This window comes from Salvelinus alpinus, chromosome 30, assembly GCF_045679555.1.
Source record: "Salvelinus alpinus chromosome 30, SLU_Salpinus.1, whole genome shotgun sequence".
In the NCBI taxonomy this organism is placed as follows: domain Eukaryota; kingdom Metazoa; phylum Chordata; class Actinopteri; order Salmoniformes; family Salmonidae; genus Salvelinus; species Salvelinus alpinus.
Genome location: NC_092115.1, coordinates 29,206,639 through 29,223,276, shown reverse-complemented (window position 1 = coordinate 29,223,276; position 16,638 = coordinate 29,206,639). Strand labels below are relative to the sequence as shown.

The 16,638-nt window shown below is 40.8% G+C and overlaps 1 protein-coding gene across 5 annotated transcripts in view; it reads right to left on the bottom strand.

Annotated features, from left to right (window-relative positions):
• Positions 1–2,578: 2,578 nt before the first annotated feature.
• The window catches only part of LOC139559962 (histone-lysine N-methyltransferase 2C-like), a 150,529-nt gene continuing 136,469 nt past the window's right edge, over positions 2,579–16,638 (bottom strand). For all 5 annotated transcript variants that reach the window (XM_071376447.1, XM_071376448.1, XM_071376449.1 and 2 more), the window contains 4 exons: positions 16,243–16,359; positions 16,029–16,102; positions 4,486–4,594; positions 2,579–4,393 (listed from right to left, as the gene is read on the bottom strand). In XM_071376447.1, coding sequence (XP_071232548.1) covers positions 4,301–4,393; positions 4,486–4,594; positions 16,029–16,102; positions 16,243–16,359 — 393 coding nt within the window. In that variant the 3' untranslated portion in view covers positions 2,579–4,300. The remainder of the gene's footprint in view (positions 4,394–4,485; positions 4,595–16,028; positions 16,103–16,242; positions 16,360–16,638) is intronic.

Genomic DNA, 16,638 nt, shown 5'->3' with positions numbered 1-16,638 from the left:
ACGGCTGTATTGACATCACCAAGACTGAGCGTGCTGTTTCACCATAAAACATAGGGTGTGCTACAACCTTGACTCAGGGATAAACTTAAAATAGTAAATGTAACCCTGGAACACTCCAATTAGTAGGCTATGATATGTTACGTTTCGTATGGTATGTATTTATTTGTGGATGTCCCTCATTCATGTTGTATGGTATCTTACGAATTACAATGCATATGATATGTTAGGAACTGTAATTCGTACAATATGTACCGATTTGCAAAACGTATGATATTGTTATGAGTGGAGATCCCTATCTTGTTACGCCTATGATTGATGGCTTACTGGCCAATCAGATGAGAGCTCTGTGCTTATATTGTTTGCACACTAGTTTAAACTTCAGATTGCCGGTGTTGTGCCGAACATCTCCACCTGACAGAATCCCCCCTTCGCGTGAACGCGCACGCACCCAGTTCTTCATTGCTGCGACTTGCTTGATAGTTGAGATTTCTGCTCTTCACCCGTTGTCAGTTTAGCCTACATTTCACTGGTCTTAGTAGCAGAAATCATTTTTTATTTGTGTCCTTCAAGGCAGCTGTCAATGATGGCGGTTTTATCGCGGGGTAGGCACTAGTAATGTCTGCAGTTTTCGATTTGGCTATTTGTTTCAAGTGTGTTAGTCTATAAATACATCTCTTTGCCAAAATTCGTCATCTCTCCCATTTCTTATTCGACTAGTAGTTGTTCTGAAATGTTTATTGCTTGCCTACATTTTACTCCCTCGTCTATGTTTAATATAACACACATTTATTAATTTCGGTTGCCAATCCTGACGAAGTTTGTTCTATAGAAAGTATTTGAAACTGGAATTCATCCGTGAAAAGCACAATTCTCCAACGTGCCAATGGCCATTAAATGTGAGCATTTTCCCACTGAAGTTGGTTACGATGGCGAACTGCAGTCAGGTCAAGACCCTGGTGAGGACGACGAGAGAACACAGATGAGCTTCCCTGAAACGGTTTCTGACAGTTTGTGCAGAAATTCTTTAGTTTTGCAAACCCAGTTTCATCAGCTGTCCGCGTGGCTGTTCTCAGACGATCCCGCAGCTGAAGAAGCCGTATGTAGAGGTCCTGGGCTGGCGTGGTTACACGTGGTCTACGGTTGTGAGGCCAGTTGGACATACTGCCAAATTCTCTAAAACAATGTTGGAGGTGGTTTATGGCAGAGAAATGAACATTACATTATCTGGCAACAGCACTTTGCATGCTCCCTCAAAAGTTGAGATATCTGTGGCATTGCTTTGTGACAAAACTGCACATTTTAGACTGGCCTTTCATTGTCCCCAGCACAAGGTGTACTTGTGTAATGATTATGCTGTTTAATCAGCTTCTTGATAAGCCATATCTGTTAGATGGATGGATTATCTTGGTAAAGGAGAAATGCTTACTAACAGAGATGCAGAACGCCTAATTAAATGAATTACACTTTGGACGTGTATACAGAGTTTAATGGCTGTGATTGGAGAAAACTTAGGATGGATCAACAACATTCTAGTTACTCCACAATACTAACCTAAATGACAGAGTGAAAAGAAGGAAGCATGTACAGAATATAATTATTCGAAACATGCATCCTGTTTGCAATAAGTCACTGAAGTAAAACTGACAACATTTTTGCAAAGAAATTAACTTTATGTCCTGAATACAAATCATTATATTTGGTTCAAATCCAAAACCTCAGAGTTCCACTTTTCATTGGCAAGGACTAGGGAGTTTTTTTGGGGATAAAAATAAACGGATTAGAGCTAATAAGCACAGGCAAAATCACAGATGGAATGCAGACTGAACCAGGTTTTCAAGACACTGGGAGACAAATGAACCTTTTAGCAGGACAATAACCTAAAACGCAATGCCATATATACACTGGAGTTGAAGATGGCATTGAAAATATATGGCAAGACTTGAAAATGTCTTTCTAGCAATGATCAACAACCAACTTGACAGAGCATGAAGAATTAAAAAAAGAAAAATAGGTAAATATTGTACCATCCAGGTATGGAAAGCTATTAAGACTTACCTAGAAAGACTCACAAGTTTAATCACTGCCAAATGTGATTTTAACACATATCAAGTTAGGGGTGTGAATACTTATCTAAATTATTTCATTTTCAATAAATTTGCAAACATTTCTAAAAACGTGTTCACGTTGTCATTATGGGGTATTGTGTGTAGATGGATGAGATTTTTTTTATCCATTTGGAATCAAGAAAATACTTAGAAGGCACTGTACATTACCTACCTCAATTACCTCGTACCCCTGTACATAGCCATGTTATTTTTACTCGTTACTGCATTTATTCCTTGTCACTATTTCTTTATCTTTAACTCTGCATTACAAAATTACATGTAAGTAAGCATTTCAGTGTTAGTCTACACCTGTTGTTTATATGAAGCATGTACGAAATAAAATTGTACTTCATTAAGTTACCATATTTGGCCAGTGGGTGTCTTTCTTGAGCAGTGAACTACAATACTCCAGGGGGTTCAGTCCTATGGGTCAGTAAGATGTGTGTGATTTCTAAAAGGCACACAACAAATAATTAAGATGTAAAATAGTTTATTTTGTAAATGCTTCTAAATTCAATTACACAAACTCCAAATCTCATTACTCTGTACACTTCAAAAGGCTGTTTTCAAAAAACATTGACTACTTTACAGGACCAAGAAAAATGTAGCACAAACACACTGGCAGGATGATGTCATTTTATACAAGAGAAGAAAAATATCCAAGAAATAATTTTGTTACAACCATTCATTGAGAAAATATATACAATTGAGTCTTCGGAAAGTTAAAAAAATACATGCCATATACATTACAAGTTCTAAGACTGTCTCCAAAATTTTACAGTCGACTTGAAATTGTGTACGCAAAACATCTTGCATTTTCTAACTATTGTAAGTGGCTTGTGAAGTGTCCATATCAGATACATTTCTCTTTTCAAAATATAGCACCACCAAATGTCCCAACCTTTTCCTTTGCAAGAAACATGATTATCTTTTCCCAGTACACCTTAATTTCAAATCGCCTGAAGCAGTAAGCAATGTTATTGGACGTCTGTACACAATATCTATGTAAAAAAACAACACAAAAACAAGGTGGTATTCCTATGCCTATTTGGGTTAAAAAGAAGTTAAAATTGTGTTTGGGTGGTTTAAAAACCTTATTCACAGTTCTATAAAATCAAACCTGATTAACAGCAAAGATGTCAGAATGATGTCTTTCCCATTTTGAAATTCTGTAACCAATGACTCTTTTCTACACTCGTTAGTCACCAAAAATATTTCTTTTTGAGTGGTCAAAGTACGTGTAAATCACAAAAACACTACACTACAATACCATACTTTTAATAAACCAAAAATACTTTGAATTATTGTGGTTATTTTACAAATTCTGTACAGAATAATCATAATATATACTCTCAAACTGATATCATGACATCCTTCTTAAATAAATTGCAATGACAAAAAAAAAAAACACCCAAACATTGAGAAGGTTAAGGTAGTATTTGGTCAGTTATTCCTATATTTTTCTTTATATACATTTGTACAAAAGTAAGAGCATTTCTTCAATCTTCAGAAAACTATCAGTTTAGCCTTCGTTTTACTGTCTCGTCATTTTGACAATAAAATTCATTCACTCAATAATAAATACAAAACGTCCCCTCGAATTTCACTCAAATCACATGACAGAAACCTATGATAAAACTGACTCATGGAATCAAGTATCTTAAAGTTGTGTGTACGTGTCTCTTTTTTTTTTTAGTGCAAGTTAATATTCCCTTCGCTGTAGTCATTGCTGTACATTCCCCATTCAGTGAATTCTACATTTAGTCAAACTGTTTTACATTTAAAGTTTTAAACAAAAGGGCCTGCCCTTAACAACCAATAAGGTCCGTGACCCACACAGTGCTCTCTTCTCATTCGCTGGTGGATTCTCTTCTGCGCCCTATTGTATATCATCTCACTAATACACAGACACATCCACTCGTTGACAGAGGCCTTGCAATAAAACCCAGGCTCATGTAATATGGCACAAATCACACGTCTATCTGCTGTTGCTTCTTCCTGCTCGCCTCTTTCCAAGCCCTCTCCTGTCCATCTTCAGTCTGTTTACAAACATGGGACTCCATCCATGCATCGCTCTCAGGGCTTACTCAGGTCTTCCACTCGTTCTAAGAAAGGACAGCCTGAAGCACCTCTCTGTCTACACAGAGATCAGGGCATCTGCATAATATGGAAAGGAATGCATTTGTTGTCATTTTTCAGTTGATCCTTTTCCTGCAGTCTGCTGTTCCACAGTGACAGGCAATCTTGTGTTGGCTGTCCACACAGTCAAACTGGTAGTCGAAACACAGCTGGAAAATAATGCAGAGAGAATAGTGATGACAATGCAAACGTCACTCATAGCATAGTAGGAGATTTCCAATTGAAAGGAAAAAGAACACACCTCCTCTCCTTTCTCGATTCTGCGGTTGGAGGTGATGATGATTTTATAACCTCTTTCAAAGGTTACCACCTCAGCAACACAGTTCGGGGTACAAGAGTGATTGATGTATCTGTATAAGAAAACAAACACATTATGACGCAATTTGTTTTTGTGACCAACTTTTTGTTTAGTTTTGTCATTTTTCTTTTTCAGAGGGTACAAAAACAATCGAATAAAAGCATACAAAAGGAATCCCTGACACAACAACCCCCAATTGTTCATCAGGCATCAGTGTTGCCTGCCTACAGTAATCTTAATCTTTTGATTGAGAGATTCAAGGGGCTATCATTAAGTAACATAAGAGATAGAGAAAGCATTGAATATTTAAATTCACGCACTTCAAAATTAATCTTGGAACTTTTCCCTAGTACAATTTAACCACATTATATGAAGGAATGTGCCTACCTGATTTAGGGGACACAATGAAGTTGGGGAGTTGGGGCCAATTTCATCGTACAACATTTCCTTGGTGTTAAATACAGTCTGAACAAATTTAAAATGTATGAATTGATAGTTCGGATTACGGGATGCTGAGGTCATATTTTTCCATATTCTGTTCCAGTTAAAAGTGTGGTTAAGATTAAATTAGATCTCTGGACCATATTTTAATGGCTAGCAAAGAATAAGCTTAGTTTTTCATATTGTTGTATATTGTCTGTGTAGTATATAAAGTTGTTTATATATTATACAGATCAGTCTTTTATATTATAGAGCCCAGATAATTTATGTATAAATCCCATCATTGGATTGTTTGGTAGTTGGGTTTCCCAAGGGACTCCATAGGCCAGCATAGCTGACCTAAGTTGTAAATATAGAAAAAAAGGAGTTGCCTGGTAATGTGTATCCCCCTCCCCATGGACATTTATCATTGCTCCATCGTAAATATATATATATATATACACACACAGTGCATTCAGAAAGTATTCAGACCCCTTGACCTTTTCCACATTTTGTTACATTACAGCCTGAGACAGGATTGTGTTAAGGCACAGATCTGGGGAAGAGTACCAAAATATTTCTGCAGCATTGAAGGTCCCCAAGAACAAATTGGCCTCCATAATTTTTAAATGGAAGATTGGAACTACATAGACACCTCCTAGAGCTGGCGGCCCTGCCAAACTGAGCAATCAGGGGAGAAGGGCCTTGGTCAGGGAGGTGACAAAGAACCCGATGGCCACTCTCACAGAGCTCCAGAGTACCTCTGTGGAGATGGTAGAACCTTCCAAAAAGGGAAAGGGGATACCTAGTCAGTTGAACAACTGAATGCCTTCAACTGAAATGTGTCTTCCGCATTTAACCCAACCCCTCTGAATCAGAAAAGTGCGGGGGCTGCCTTAATCAACATCCACGTCTTTGGCGCCCGGGACAACCATCTCTGCAGCACTCCACCAATCAGGCCTTTATGGTAGAGTGGCCAGACAGAAGCCACTCTTCAGGAAAAGGCACATGACAGTCTGCTTGGAGTTCGCCAAAAGGCACCTAAAGGACTCAGACCATGAGAAAAAAGTTTCTCTGGTCTGATGAAACCAGGATTGAACTCTGTCCTGAATGCCAAGCGCCACATTTGGAGGAAAACAGGCACCATTCCTACGGTGAAGCATGGTGGTGGCAGCATTATGGTGTGGGGATGTTTTTCAGCGGCAGGGACTGGGAGACTAGTCAGGATCGAGGGAAAGATGAACAGTGCAAAGTACAGAGAGATCCTTGATTAAAACCTGCTCCAGAGCGCTCAGCACCTCAGACTGGGGCGAAGATTCACCTTCCAACAGGACAACGACCCTAAGAACAGATCCAAGACAATGCAGGAGTGGCTTCAGGACAAGTGTCCTCTGAATGTCCTTGAGTGGCCACTGACTGGACTTGAACATCTCTGGAGAGACCTGAAAATAGCTGTGCAGCGACGCTCCCCATCCAACCTGATAGAGCTTGAGAAGATCCGCAGAGAATAGAGGAAACTCCCCAAATACAAGTGTGCCAAGCTTATAGCGTCATACCCAAGAAGACTCAAGGCTGTAATCGCTGCCAAAGGCAAAGGCGATTACATCTTCAACAAAGTACTGAGTTAAAGGGTCTGAATACTTACGTACATGTGATATCAGTTTTTTGTTTTTAATACATTTGCAGAAATGTCTAAAAACCTATTTTTGCTTTGTCATTGTGCTATATTGTGTTTAGATTGAAAAAAACTATTTAATACATTTTAGAATAAGGCTGTAAAAGTAACTATATACACACACACACACAGTGGGGAGAACGATTTTGCAGGTTTTCCTACTTACAAAGCAGGAGTGGGCCAAAATCCCTGCTGCAGTGTGTGCAAACCTGGTCAAGAACTACAGGAAACGTATGATCTCTGTAATTGCAAACAAAGGTTTCTGTACCAAATATTAAGTTCTGCTTTTCTGATGTTTCAAAATACTTATGTCATGCAATAAAATGCAAATTAATTACTTAAAAATCATACAATGTGATTTTCTGGATTTTTGTTTTAGATTCCGTCTCTCACAGTTGAAGTGTACCTATGATAAAAATGACAGACCTCTACATGCTTTGTAAGTAGGAAAACCTGCAAAATCGGCAGTGTATCAAATACTTGTTCTCCCCACTGTATACATTTGAAGTCGGAAGTTTACATACACCTTAGCCAAATACATTTAAACTCAGTTTGTCACAATTCCTGACATTTAATCAGAATAAAAATGTCCTGTCTTAGGTCAGTTAGGATCACCACTTTATTTTAAGAATGTGAAATGTCAGAATAAAAGTAGAGAGAATGATTTATTTCAGCTTTTATTTCTTTCATCACATTCCCAGTGGGTCAGAAGTTTACATGCTACCAAATACTAATTGAGTGTATTGCATTTAAATTGTTTAACTTGGGTCAAACGTTTTCGGGTAGCCTTCCACAAGCTTCCCACAATAAGTTGGGTGAATTTTGTCCCATTCCTCCTGACAGAGCTGGTGTAACTGAGTCAGGTTTGTAGGCCTCCTTGCTCGTACACGCTTTTTCAGTATTGTTCACACATTTTCTATAGGGTCAGGGCTTTGTGATGGCCATTCCAATACCTTGACTTTGTTGTCCTTAAGCCATTTTGCCACAACTTTGGAAGTATGCTTGGGGTCATTGTCCATTTGGAAGACCCATTTGCGACCAAGCTTTAACTTCCTGACTGATGTCTTGAGATGTTGCTTCAATATATCCATATAATTTTCCTCACTCATGATGCCATCTATTTTGTGAAGTGCACCAGTCCCTCCTGCAGCAAAGCACCCCCACAACATGATGCTGCCACCCCCGTGCTTCACGGTTGGGATGGTGTTCTTCGGCTTGCAAGCCTCCCCCTTTTTTTCACCTAACATAACGATGGTCATTATTGCCAAACAGTTCTAATTTTCTTTCATAAGCCCAGAGGACATTTCTCCAAAAAGTACGATCTTTGTCCCCATGTGCAGTTGCAAACCGTAGTCTGGCTTTTTTTATGGAGGTTTTGGAGCAGTGGCTTCTTCCTTGCTGAGCGGCCTTTCAGGTTATGTCGATATACGACTCGTTTTACTGTGAATATAGATACTTTTGTGCCTGTTTCCTCCAGCATCTTCACAAGGTCCTTTGCTGCTGTTCTGGGATTGATTTGCACTTTTCGCACCAAAGTATGTTCATCTCTAGGAGACAGAACGCATCTCCTTCCTGAGTGGTATGACAGCTGTGTGGTCCCATGGTGTTTATACCTGCGTACTATTGTTTGTACAGATGAAAGTGGTACCTTCAGGCGTTTGGAAATTGCTCCCAAGGATGAACCAGACTTGTTGAGGTCTACAATGGATTTATTTTGATTTTTCCATGATGTCATGCAAAGAGGCACTGAGTTTGAAGGTAGGCCTTGAAATACATCCACAGGTAAACCACCAATTGACTCAAATTATGTCAATTAGCCTAATAGAAGCTTCTAAAGCCATGACATCCAAGCTGTTTAAAAGGCACAGTCAACTTAGTGTATGTAATCTTCTTACCCACTAAAATTGTGATACAGTGAATTATAAGTGAAATAATCTGTAAACAATTGTTGGAAAATTACTTGCCAAAACTATAGTTTGTCAACAAGAAATGTGTGGAGTGGTTGAAAAACGAGTTTTAATGACTCCAACCTAAGTGTATGTAACCTTCCGACTTCAACTGTAGGTATTTGTAGGATGACATTTTTTCAAAGGATAAGCCATCAGATGTGACAATGCTACCTTCTCTGGCAAAGTTCGAGCTCTGGTAAAGATCATGAATTTAGTTTTTTGTACATTCAATACCAGTTTGAGACCTTAAAGGGAGGCCTGCAGTGACTGAAAAGCAGTCTTGAGCTCTTCAACAGCCTGAACCAGAGAAGGAGCACATGATTGTTTGACTTTATCATCTGCATATACAGTGCTGTGAAAAAGTATTTGCCCCCTTCATTTCTTATTTTTTTGCACATTTGTCACACTTAAATGTTTCAGATCATCAAACACATTTAAATATTACACAAAGATAACCCAAGTAAACACAAAATGCCGTTTTTAAGTGACTGTTTGGCAATAATGACCATCGTTATGTTAGGTGAAAAAAGGGGGAGGCTTGCAAGCCGAAGAACACCATCCCAATCATGTGTCTCCTAGAGATGAACGTACTTTGGTGCGAAAAGTGGAAATCAATCCCAGAACAGCTAGGACCTTGTGAAGATGCTGGAAGACACAGGCACAAAAGTATCTATATTCACAGTAAAACGAGTCGTATATCGACATAACCTGAAAGGCCGCTCAGCAAGGAAGAAGCCACTGCTCCAAAACCGCCATAAAAAAAGCCAAACTACGGTTTGCAACTGCACATGGGGACAAAGATCGATTTTGGAGAAATGTCCTCTGGGCTTATGAAACAAAATTAGAACTGTTTGGCAATAATGACCATCGTTATGTTAGGTGAAAAAAGGGGCAGGCTTGCAAGCCGAAGAACACCATCCCAATCGTGAAGCACAGGGGTGGCAGCATCATGTTGTGGGGGTGCTTTGCTGCAGGAGGGACTGCACTTCACAAAATAGATGGCATCATGAGTGAGGAATATTATGTGGATATATTGAAGCAACATCTCAAGACATCAGTCAGGAAGTTAAAGCTTGGTCGCAAATGGGTCTTCCAAATGGACAATGACCCCAAGCATACTTCCAAAGTTGTGGCAAAATGGCTTAAGGACAACAAAGTCAAGGTATTGGAATGGCCATCACAAAGCCCTGACCTTAATCCTATAGAAAATGTGTGAACAATACTAAAAAGCATGTGCGAGCAAGGAGGCCTACAAACCTGACTCAGTTACACCAGCTCTGTCAGGAGGAAACAAGAAATCAGAAAGGGGGCAAATACTTTTTCACAGCACTGTATGTACATGAATGTATAGTTAGTGACAATGCATATATAATAAACAGAGAGTAGCAGCAGCGTAAAAGATGGGTTGGGGGGGCACACAATGCAAATAGTCCGGGTAGCCATTTGATTACCTGTTCAGGAGTCTTATGGCTTGGCGGTAAAAACTGTTGAGAAGCCATTTTGTCCTAGACTTGGCACTCTGGTACCGCTTCCCATGCGGTAGTAGAGAGAACAGTCTATGACTTGTGTGGCTGGGGTCTGACCATTTTTAGGGCCTTCCTCTGACACCGCCTGGTGTAGAGGTCCTGGATGGCAGGCAGCTTAGCCCCAGTGATGTACTGGGACGTACGCACTACCCTCAGCAACCAGTCAGGATGCTCTCGATGTTGCAGCTGTAGAACGTTTTGAGGATCTCAGGACCCATGCCAAATCTTTTTAGTTTCCTGAGGGGGAATATACTTTGTCTCTTCACGACTGTCTTGGTGTGTTTGGACCATTCTAGTTTGTTGGTGATGTGGACACCAAGGAACTTGAAGCTCTCAACCTGCTCCACTACAGCCCTGTCGATGAGAATGGGGGCGTGCTCGGTCCTCCTTTTCCTGTAGTCCACAATCATCTCCTTAGTCTTGGTTACGTTGAGGGATAGGTTGTTATTCTAGCACCACCCGGCCAGGTCTCTGACCACCTCCGTATAGGTTGTCATGTCGTTGTCGGTGATCAGGCCTACCACTGTTGTGTCGTCTGCAAACTTGATGGTGTTGGAGTCGTGCCTGGCCATGCAGTCGTGGGGTAACAGGGAGTACAGGAGGGGACTGAGCACGCACCCCTGGGGGGCTGCAGTGTTGAGGATCAGCGTGGCAGATGTGTTGCTACCTACCCTCATCACCTGGGGGCGGCCGGTCAGGAAGTCCAGGATCCAGTTGCAGAGGGAGGTGTTTAGTTCCAGTATCCTTAGCTTAGTGATGAGCTTTGAGGGCACTATGGTGTTGAACGCTGAGCTGTAGTCAATGAATAGCATTCTCACATAAGTGTTCCTTTTGTCCAGGTGGGAAAGGGCAGTGTGGAGTGCAATAGAGATTGCATCATCTGTGGATCTGTTTGGGCGGTATGCAAATTGGAGTGGGTCAAAGGTTTCTGGGATAATGGTGTTGATGTGAGCCATTACCAGCCTTTCAAATCACTTCATAGTTACGGACGTGAGTGCTACGGGTCTGTAGTCCTTTAGGCAGTTTGCCTTTGTGTTCCCGTGCACAGGGGCTATGGTGGTCTGCTTGAAACATGTTGGTATTACAGACTCAATCAGGGACATGTTGAAAATGTCAATGAAGACACCTGCCAACTGGTCAGCACATGCCCGGAGCACACGTTCCGGTAATCCGTCTGGCCCCGCTGCCTTGTGTATGTTGACCTGTTTAAAGGTCTTACTCACGTCAGCTACGGAAAGCGTGATCACAGTCGTCCGGAACAGCTGACGCTCTCATGCATGCCTCAGTGTTGCTTGCCTTGAAGCGAGCATAGAAGCGATTTAGCTCGTCTGGTAGGCTCGTGTCACTGGGCAGCTTGCGGCTGTGCTTCCCTTTGTAGTCTAATAGTTTGCAAGCCCTGCCACATAAGATGAACGTCAGAGCCGTTGTGGTATGATTCAATCTTAGCCCTGTATTCATGCTTTGCCTGTTTGATGGTTCGTCGCAGGGCATAGCAGGATTTCTTGTAAGCTTCCGGGTTAGAGTCCCGCACCTTGAAAGCGGCAGCTCTACCCTTTAGCTCAGTGTGAATGTTGCCTGTAATCCATGGCTTCTGGTTGGGGTATGGACGCACAGCCACTGTGGGGACAACGTCCTCAATGCACTTATTGATAAAGCCAGTGACTGATGTGGTGTACTCCTCAATGCCATCGGAAGAATCCCGGAACATGTTCCAGTCTGTGATAGCAAAACAGTCCTGTAGTTTAGCATCTGCTTCATCTGACCACTTTTTTATAGACCGAGTCACTGGTGCTTCCTACTTTAATTTTTGCTTGCAAGCAGGAATCAGGAGGATAGAGTTGTGGTCGGATTTACCAAATGGAGGGCGAGCGTTGTACGCGTCTCTGTGTGTGGAGTAAAGGTGATCTAGAATTCTTTCCCCTCTGATTGCACATTAAACATGTTGATAGAAATTTGGTAGAACTGATTTAAGTTTCCCTGCATTAAAGTCTCCGGCCACTAGGAGCGCCGCCTCTGGGTGAGTGGTTTCCTGTTTGCTTATTTCCTTATACAGAGTGCGGTCTTAGTGCCAGCATCTGTCTGTGGTGGTAAATAAATCTAGAGACTTCCTTAGATTTCGTGCACCAGCTGTTGTTTACAAATATGCACAGACCGCCCTCCCTCGTCTTACCGGAGTGTGCTGTTCTATCTTGCCGGTGCAGCGTATATCCCGCTAGCTGAATACCCATGTCGTCATTCAGCCACGATTCCGTGAAACATAGGATATTACAGTTTTTGATGTTGCGTTGGTAGGATATTCGTGATCGTTCCTCGTCTAATTTATTGTCCAATGATTGCACGTTGGTGAGTAATATTGACGGTAACGGCAGCTTTCCCACTTGCCTTCTGCCCGTCCTCACGAGGCATCCCGCTCTGTATCCTCTGTACCTGTGTTTCTTCCTCTTGCAAATAACGGGGATGTTGGCCCTGTCGGGTGTTTGGAGAATGCCCTGTGTGTCTTGCTTGTTGAAGAAAAAATCTTTGTCTAATCCGAGGTGAGTGATTGCTGTCCTGATATCCAGAAGCTCTTTTTTTGCCGTAAGATACGTTTGCAGAAACATTATGTACAAAATAAGTAAAAAATTACACGAAAACACCCTACATAACAACACAATTGGTTGGGCGCCCGTAAAACTGCTGCCGTTTCTTCCGGCTCCATTTTAACAATTCAAGGTATTGGAGTGGTCATCACAAAGCCCTGACCTCAACCCTATAGAAAATTTGTGGGCAGAACTGAAAAAGCATGTGCGAGCAAGGAGGCCTACAAACCTGACTCAGTTACACCAGCTCTGTCAGCAGGAATGGGCCTAAATTCTCCCAACTTGTTGTGGGAAGTGTGTGGAAGGCTACCCAAACGTTTGACCCAAGTTAAACAATTTAAAGACAATGCTACCAAATACTAATTGAGTGTATGTAAACTTCTGACCCACTGGGAATGTGATGAAAGAAATAAAAGCTGAAATAAATCACTCTACACTATTATTCTGACATTTCACATTCTTAAAATAAAAGTGGTGATCCTAACTGACCTAAGACAGGGAATTTTTACTAGGATTAAATGTCAGGAATTGAGAAAAACTGAGTTTAAATGTATTTGGGTAAGATGTATGTAAACTTCCGACTTCAACTGTACATACATACATACGTTCCCTGCAATTACGTCTGCATCCCTGTACATGTTGCTAATAAACTCAATCTAATCTAAAATATTGGTAAGGATTCCACATATTGACCATTGGGGGAATGCAAAAGGTCGCCCTCCAGATCACAAGGCATTATTGTGAAATGCTGGAGTATGTGCATGACATTTTGATTCCCAGTTACCTTGTTTTTACATTTGGTGCCAAATACAAATTGTGTGAGCAATAATAGGACCAAAGTATAGCTTACATTGTTTAAATCAGTGAAGACCAACTCTTCCAGGAGATAACATATTCCAGCCAAGGAGCGGAAGAATTATGTTTTAACCAATATATATATATACAGAGTGTACAAAACATTACAAACTGCTCTTTCCATGCCAGACTGACCAGGTGAAAGCTATGATCTCTTACTTATGTCACTTGTTAAATCCACTTCAATCATTGTAGATGAAGGGGAGGCTACAGGTTAGGATTTTTAAGCCTCGAGACAAATGAGACATGGATTGTTTATGTGAATATTGTGTAAGGTGAATAGGCAAGACAAAAGATGTGCCTTGAACGGGATATGGTAGGAGGAAAAAACTCACTAGAAGGCCATCTGATCTCAAAATGCAGTAAGGTAGTAGGTGGCAGACGTTTTGTGTCAAGAATTACAACGCTGCTGAGTTTTTCACGCTCAATAGTTTCCAGTGTGTATCAACAATGGTCCACCACCCAAAGGATATCCAGCCAACTTGACACAACTGTGGGAAGCATTGGAGCCAACATAGGCCAGCATCCCTGTGGAATGCTTTCGACACCTTGTAAAGTCTACGCCCCAACTAATTGAGGTTGTTCTGAGGGTGGGGGTGCAACTCAATATTAGGAAGGAGTTCCTAATGTTTGTACATTCAGTGTATATTATATGACTTCATCGGTGTTGCTCATTTTATAAAGTAATGGACAGCTGTGTCTATCGCTATACAGACACAGCTGGCCTCCTGGCCTGGGACTGCGCTGCTGGTGATTATGGCTATATGCGTCTAAAATGTCATAGCCTTGCCCTTGTATGTCAATTTTTGCACAAAATATACACTCATATTCCTGGAAATACAATTTTAAGTTTGGTACAGACAGTCCTCCTACGTATTTTCAGTCTTTTAGTTCTGTATCTATGGATGTGACCCAGTAGTTTGTTCTAAATGTTCCATTGCCATACTGCCTGGCAACATTCTTATCCCTTGCTTGCTAGCTAGCCAACTACGGCTAACTTACAGTCACGTCAAATAGTGCAGCCAGAATAAGAGCAAAATAGCCGCATTTGCATTTGTTTAAGATGTTTTCTAGTGATATTTATTTGCATACATCCATAAAGATGAGCTAATGAGGTGCGATTTCGCCTGGCATAGAAAATGTGCTCACTCGTCAGACACTTGTTCAGAGGAGCTAGCCAACACCACAGCTACAGTAACACAATAATTTCAAATTGAAGCTGGAAAGACCGCAAACTACAGTAGCTGCTCTTCGTTTCTTCTTACCTTTTTTTCAATTGACATTTCTTTGTATATACTGTATATCCATAAAAATGACGCCAGGTGATTCATGATTTTGACTGGCTGAGAAACGTTGCCTGTCTGTTTCGTCCCGACACGTTCATTACTATGGGACAGCTGTAGATCGAATTTAAATATTGAAACAATGTTGCAAATGTCGAAGAGACAGACAGCAAGGTTTATACAAATATCCGCTGTTGAAAACTAAATGTTAGTCTAAAAGAAATGTGAGAATGTCTAAATGCTTTTTATAGCGAAGATCAAGTTTATAGATTGCTTGGCTGATGAGACAGTGGATTGCGCAGTCAGATGGAACAGAGAAAATAGACATTTTAACATCATAGGTTTAGCCGGTGGTAACTTTTGAAATAGACACCGGCTGGAATGTGGTTTTAACAAATCAGCATTAGACCCACCCATTGTATAAAGTACTTTAATCATATGAATTAAATTTGAGCCAATTCCCATATGTTCCAAAATAGACCAGATATGAGCTTTCTAGTTTATCAAAAGCTGTTTCTGCACCGAGAGATAAAACATCCCAAGGAGCTGTTGTTTGTGATGAAGCATTTAAGATATGTAATAGTCGATGGAGATTATGCGAGGATAAACGCTTTTTAAGTAAGCAAGCATCGAGATAAGATGACAACGGTTTAATATCTGTGTTTATAAAAGATAGGGGCGATAATAAGAATACTGGGTGGCATCCTTACCTTTTTTTAAATAAAAGCTAAATTAGTGCCATGTTCACATCTCTGCTAAATTAACCTTTGTGAACGGCTATATAACTCATTACCAGCCATAGTGGACCTAATTGATTCAAAAATGTTAGATAGCATGAATTATGTGGTATTGTGTGTAGATTGATGAGAGGGAAAAAACTAACTGCGCAATCAGGGGAGAAGGGCCTTGGTCAGGGAGGTGACAAAGAAGGTGCTTCAACAAAGTACAGAGTAAAGGGTCTGAATAGTTATGTAAATGTGATAGTTCAGTTTTTTTTATAGTGTAGATTGATGAGAAAAAAACAATAACGTAACAAAATGTGGAAAAAGTCAAGGGGTCTGAATACTTTCCGAATGCACTGTACATACTGAGCCCTGTGAATTATTTCACAACCATCCTAACATTGAGTGACACATAAATCAGGTAAGGTTAGAATGTGAAATCAGGTTGAATGTGACTATGTAAAGAATTATGCTTACCTTGCCAGACCTCCTGTCTGACTGGCATCAACAACACGTTCACTGTCGATGCGGAACATGAACACTCCATGATTCTGTAGAGGGAAAAGTAACCACTTAGACCAACTGAGTCATCAGATGAGAGAATACAGCAAATATGTATTATTCAGCCTTCAAAACACAGTAAGTACAGTTACTAGAGCCTTAAGTTAAAAAAATAAGAAAAGATTTGCACCTGAGACTTGTAAGTCCTTTGCTTCTTGATGGCCACCTCATTGCGGAGGACGGTTCCATTGTATTCAATCACCATGGTGTTCTTCTCTATGTCCCTGGCTGCATACAGCCCCAGGCCCTGTGGACAAAACCAGAAAATGTGTCTACAGTACGTTCAACAGTAAGAGTCCTTTTACTCTCATGCTGTCATACTTCAGTCTTATATTCACTCTGCTACTTAAGAACAGGAATGCAAGAGTGCTGAGTAGGGTTGGGCGGTATCCAGATTTTCATACGGTCTTACCATTTCTATACCATACCGGGGTTTTCACACACAAAACTATAAACCAACATGGATCTTGATCCAAGAGGGGATTGAATGTCTCTGCTGTAACCAAGAAGCTTGATCTTACCATCT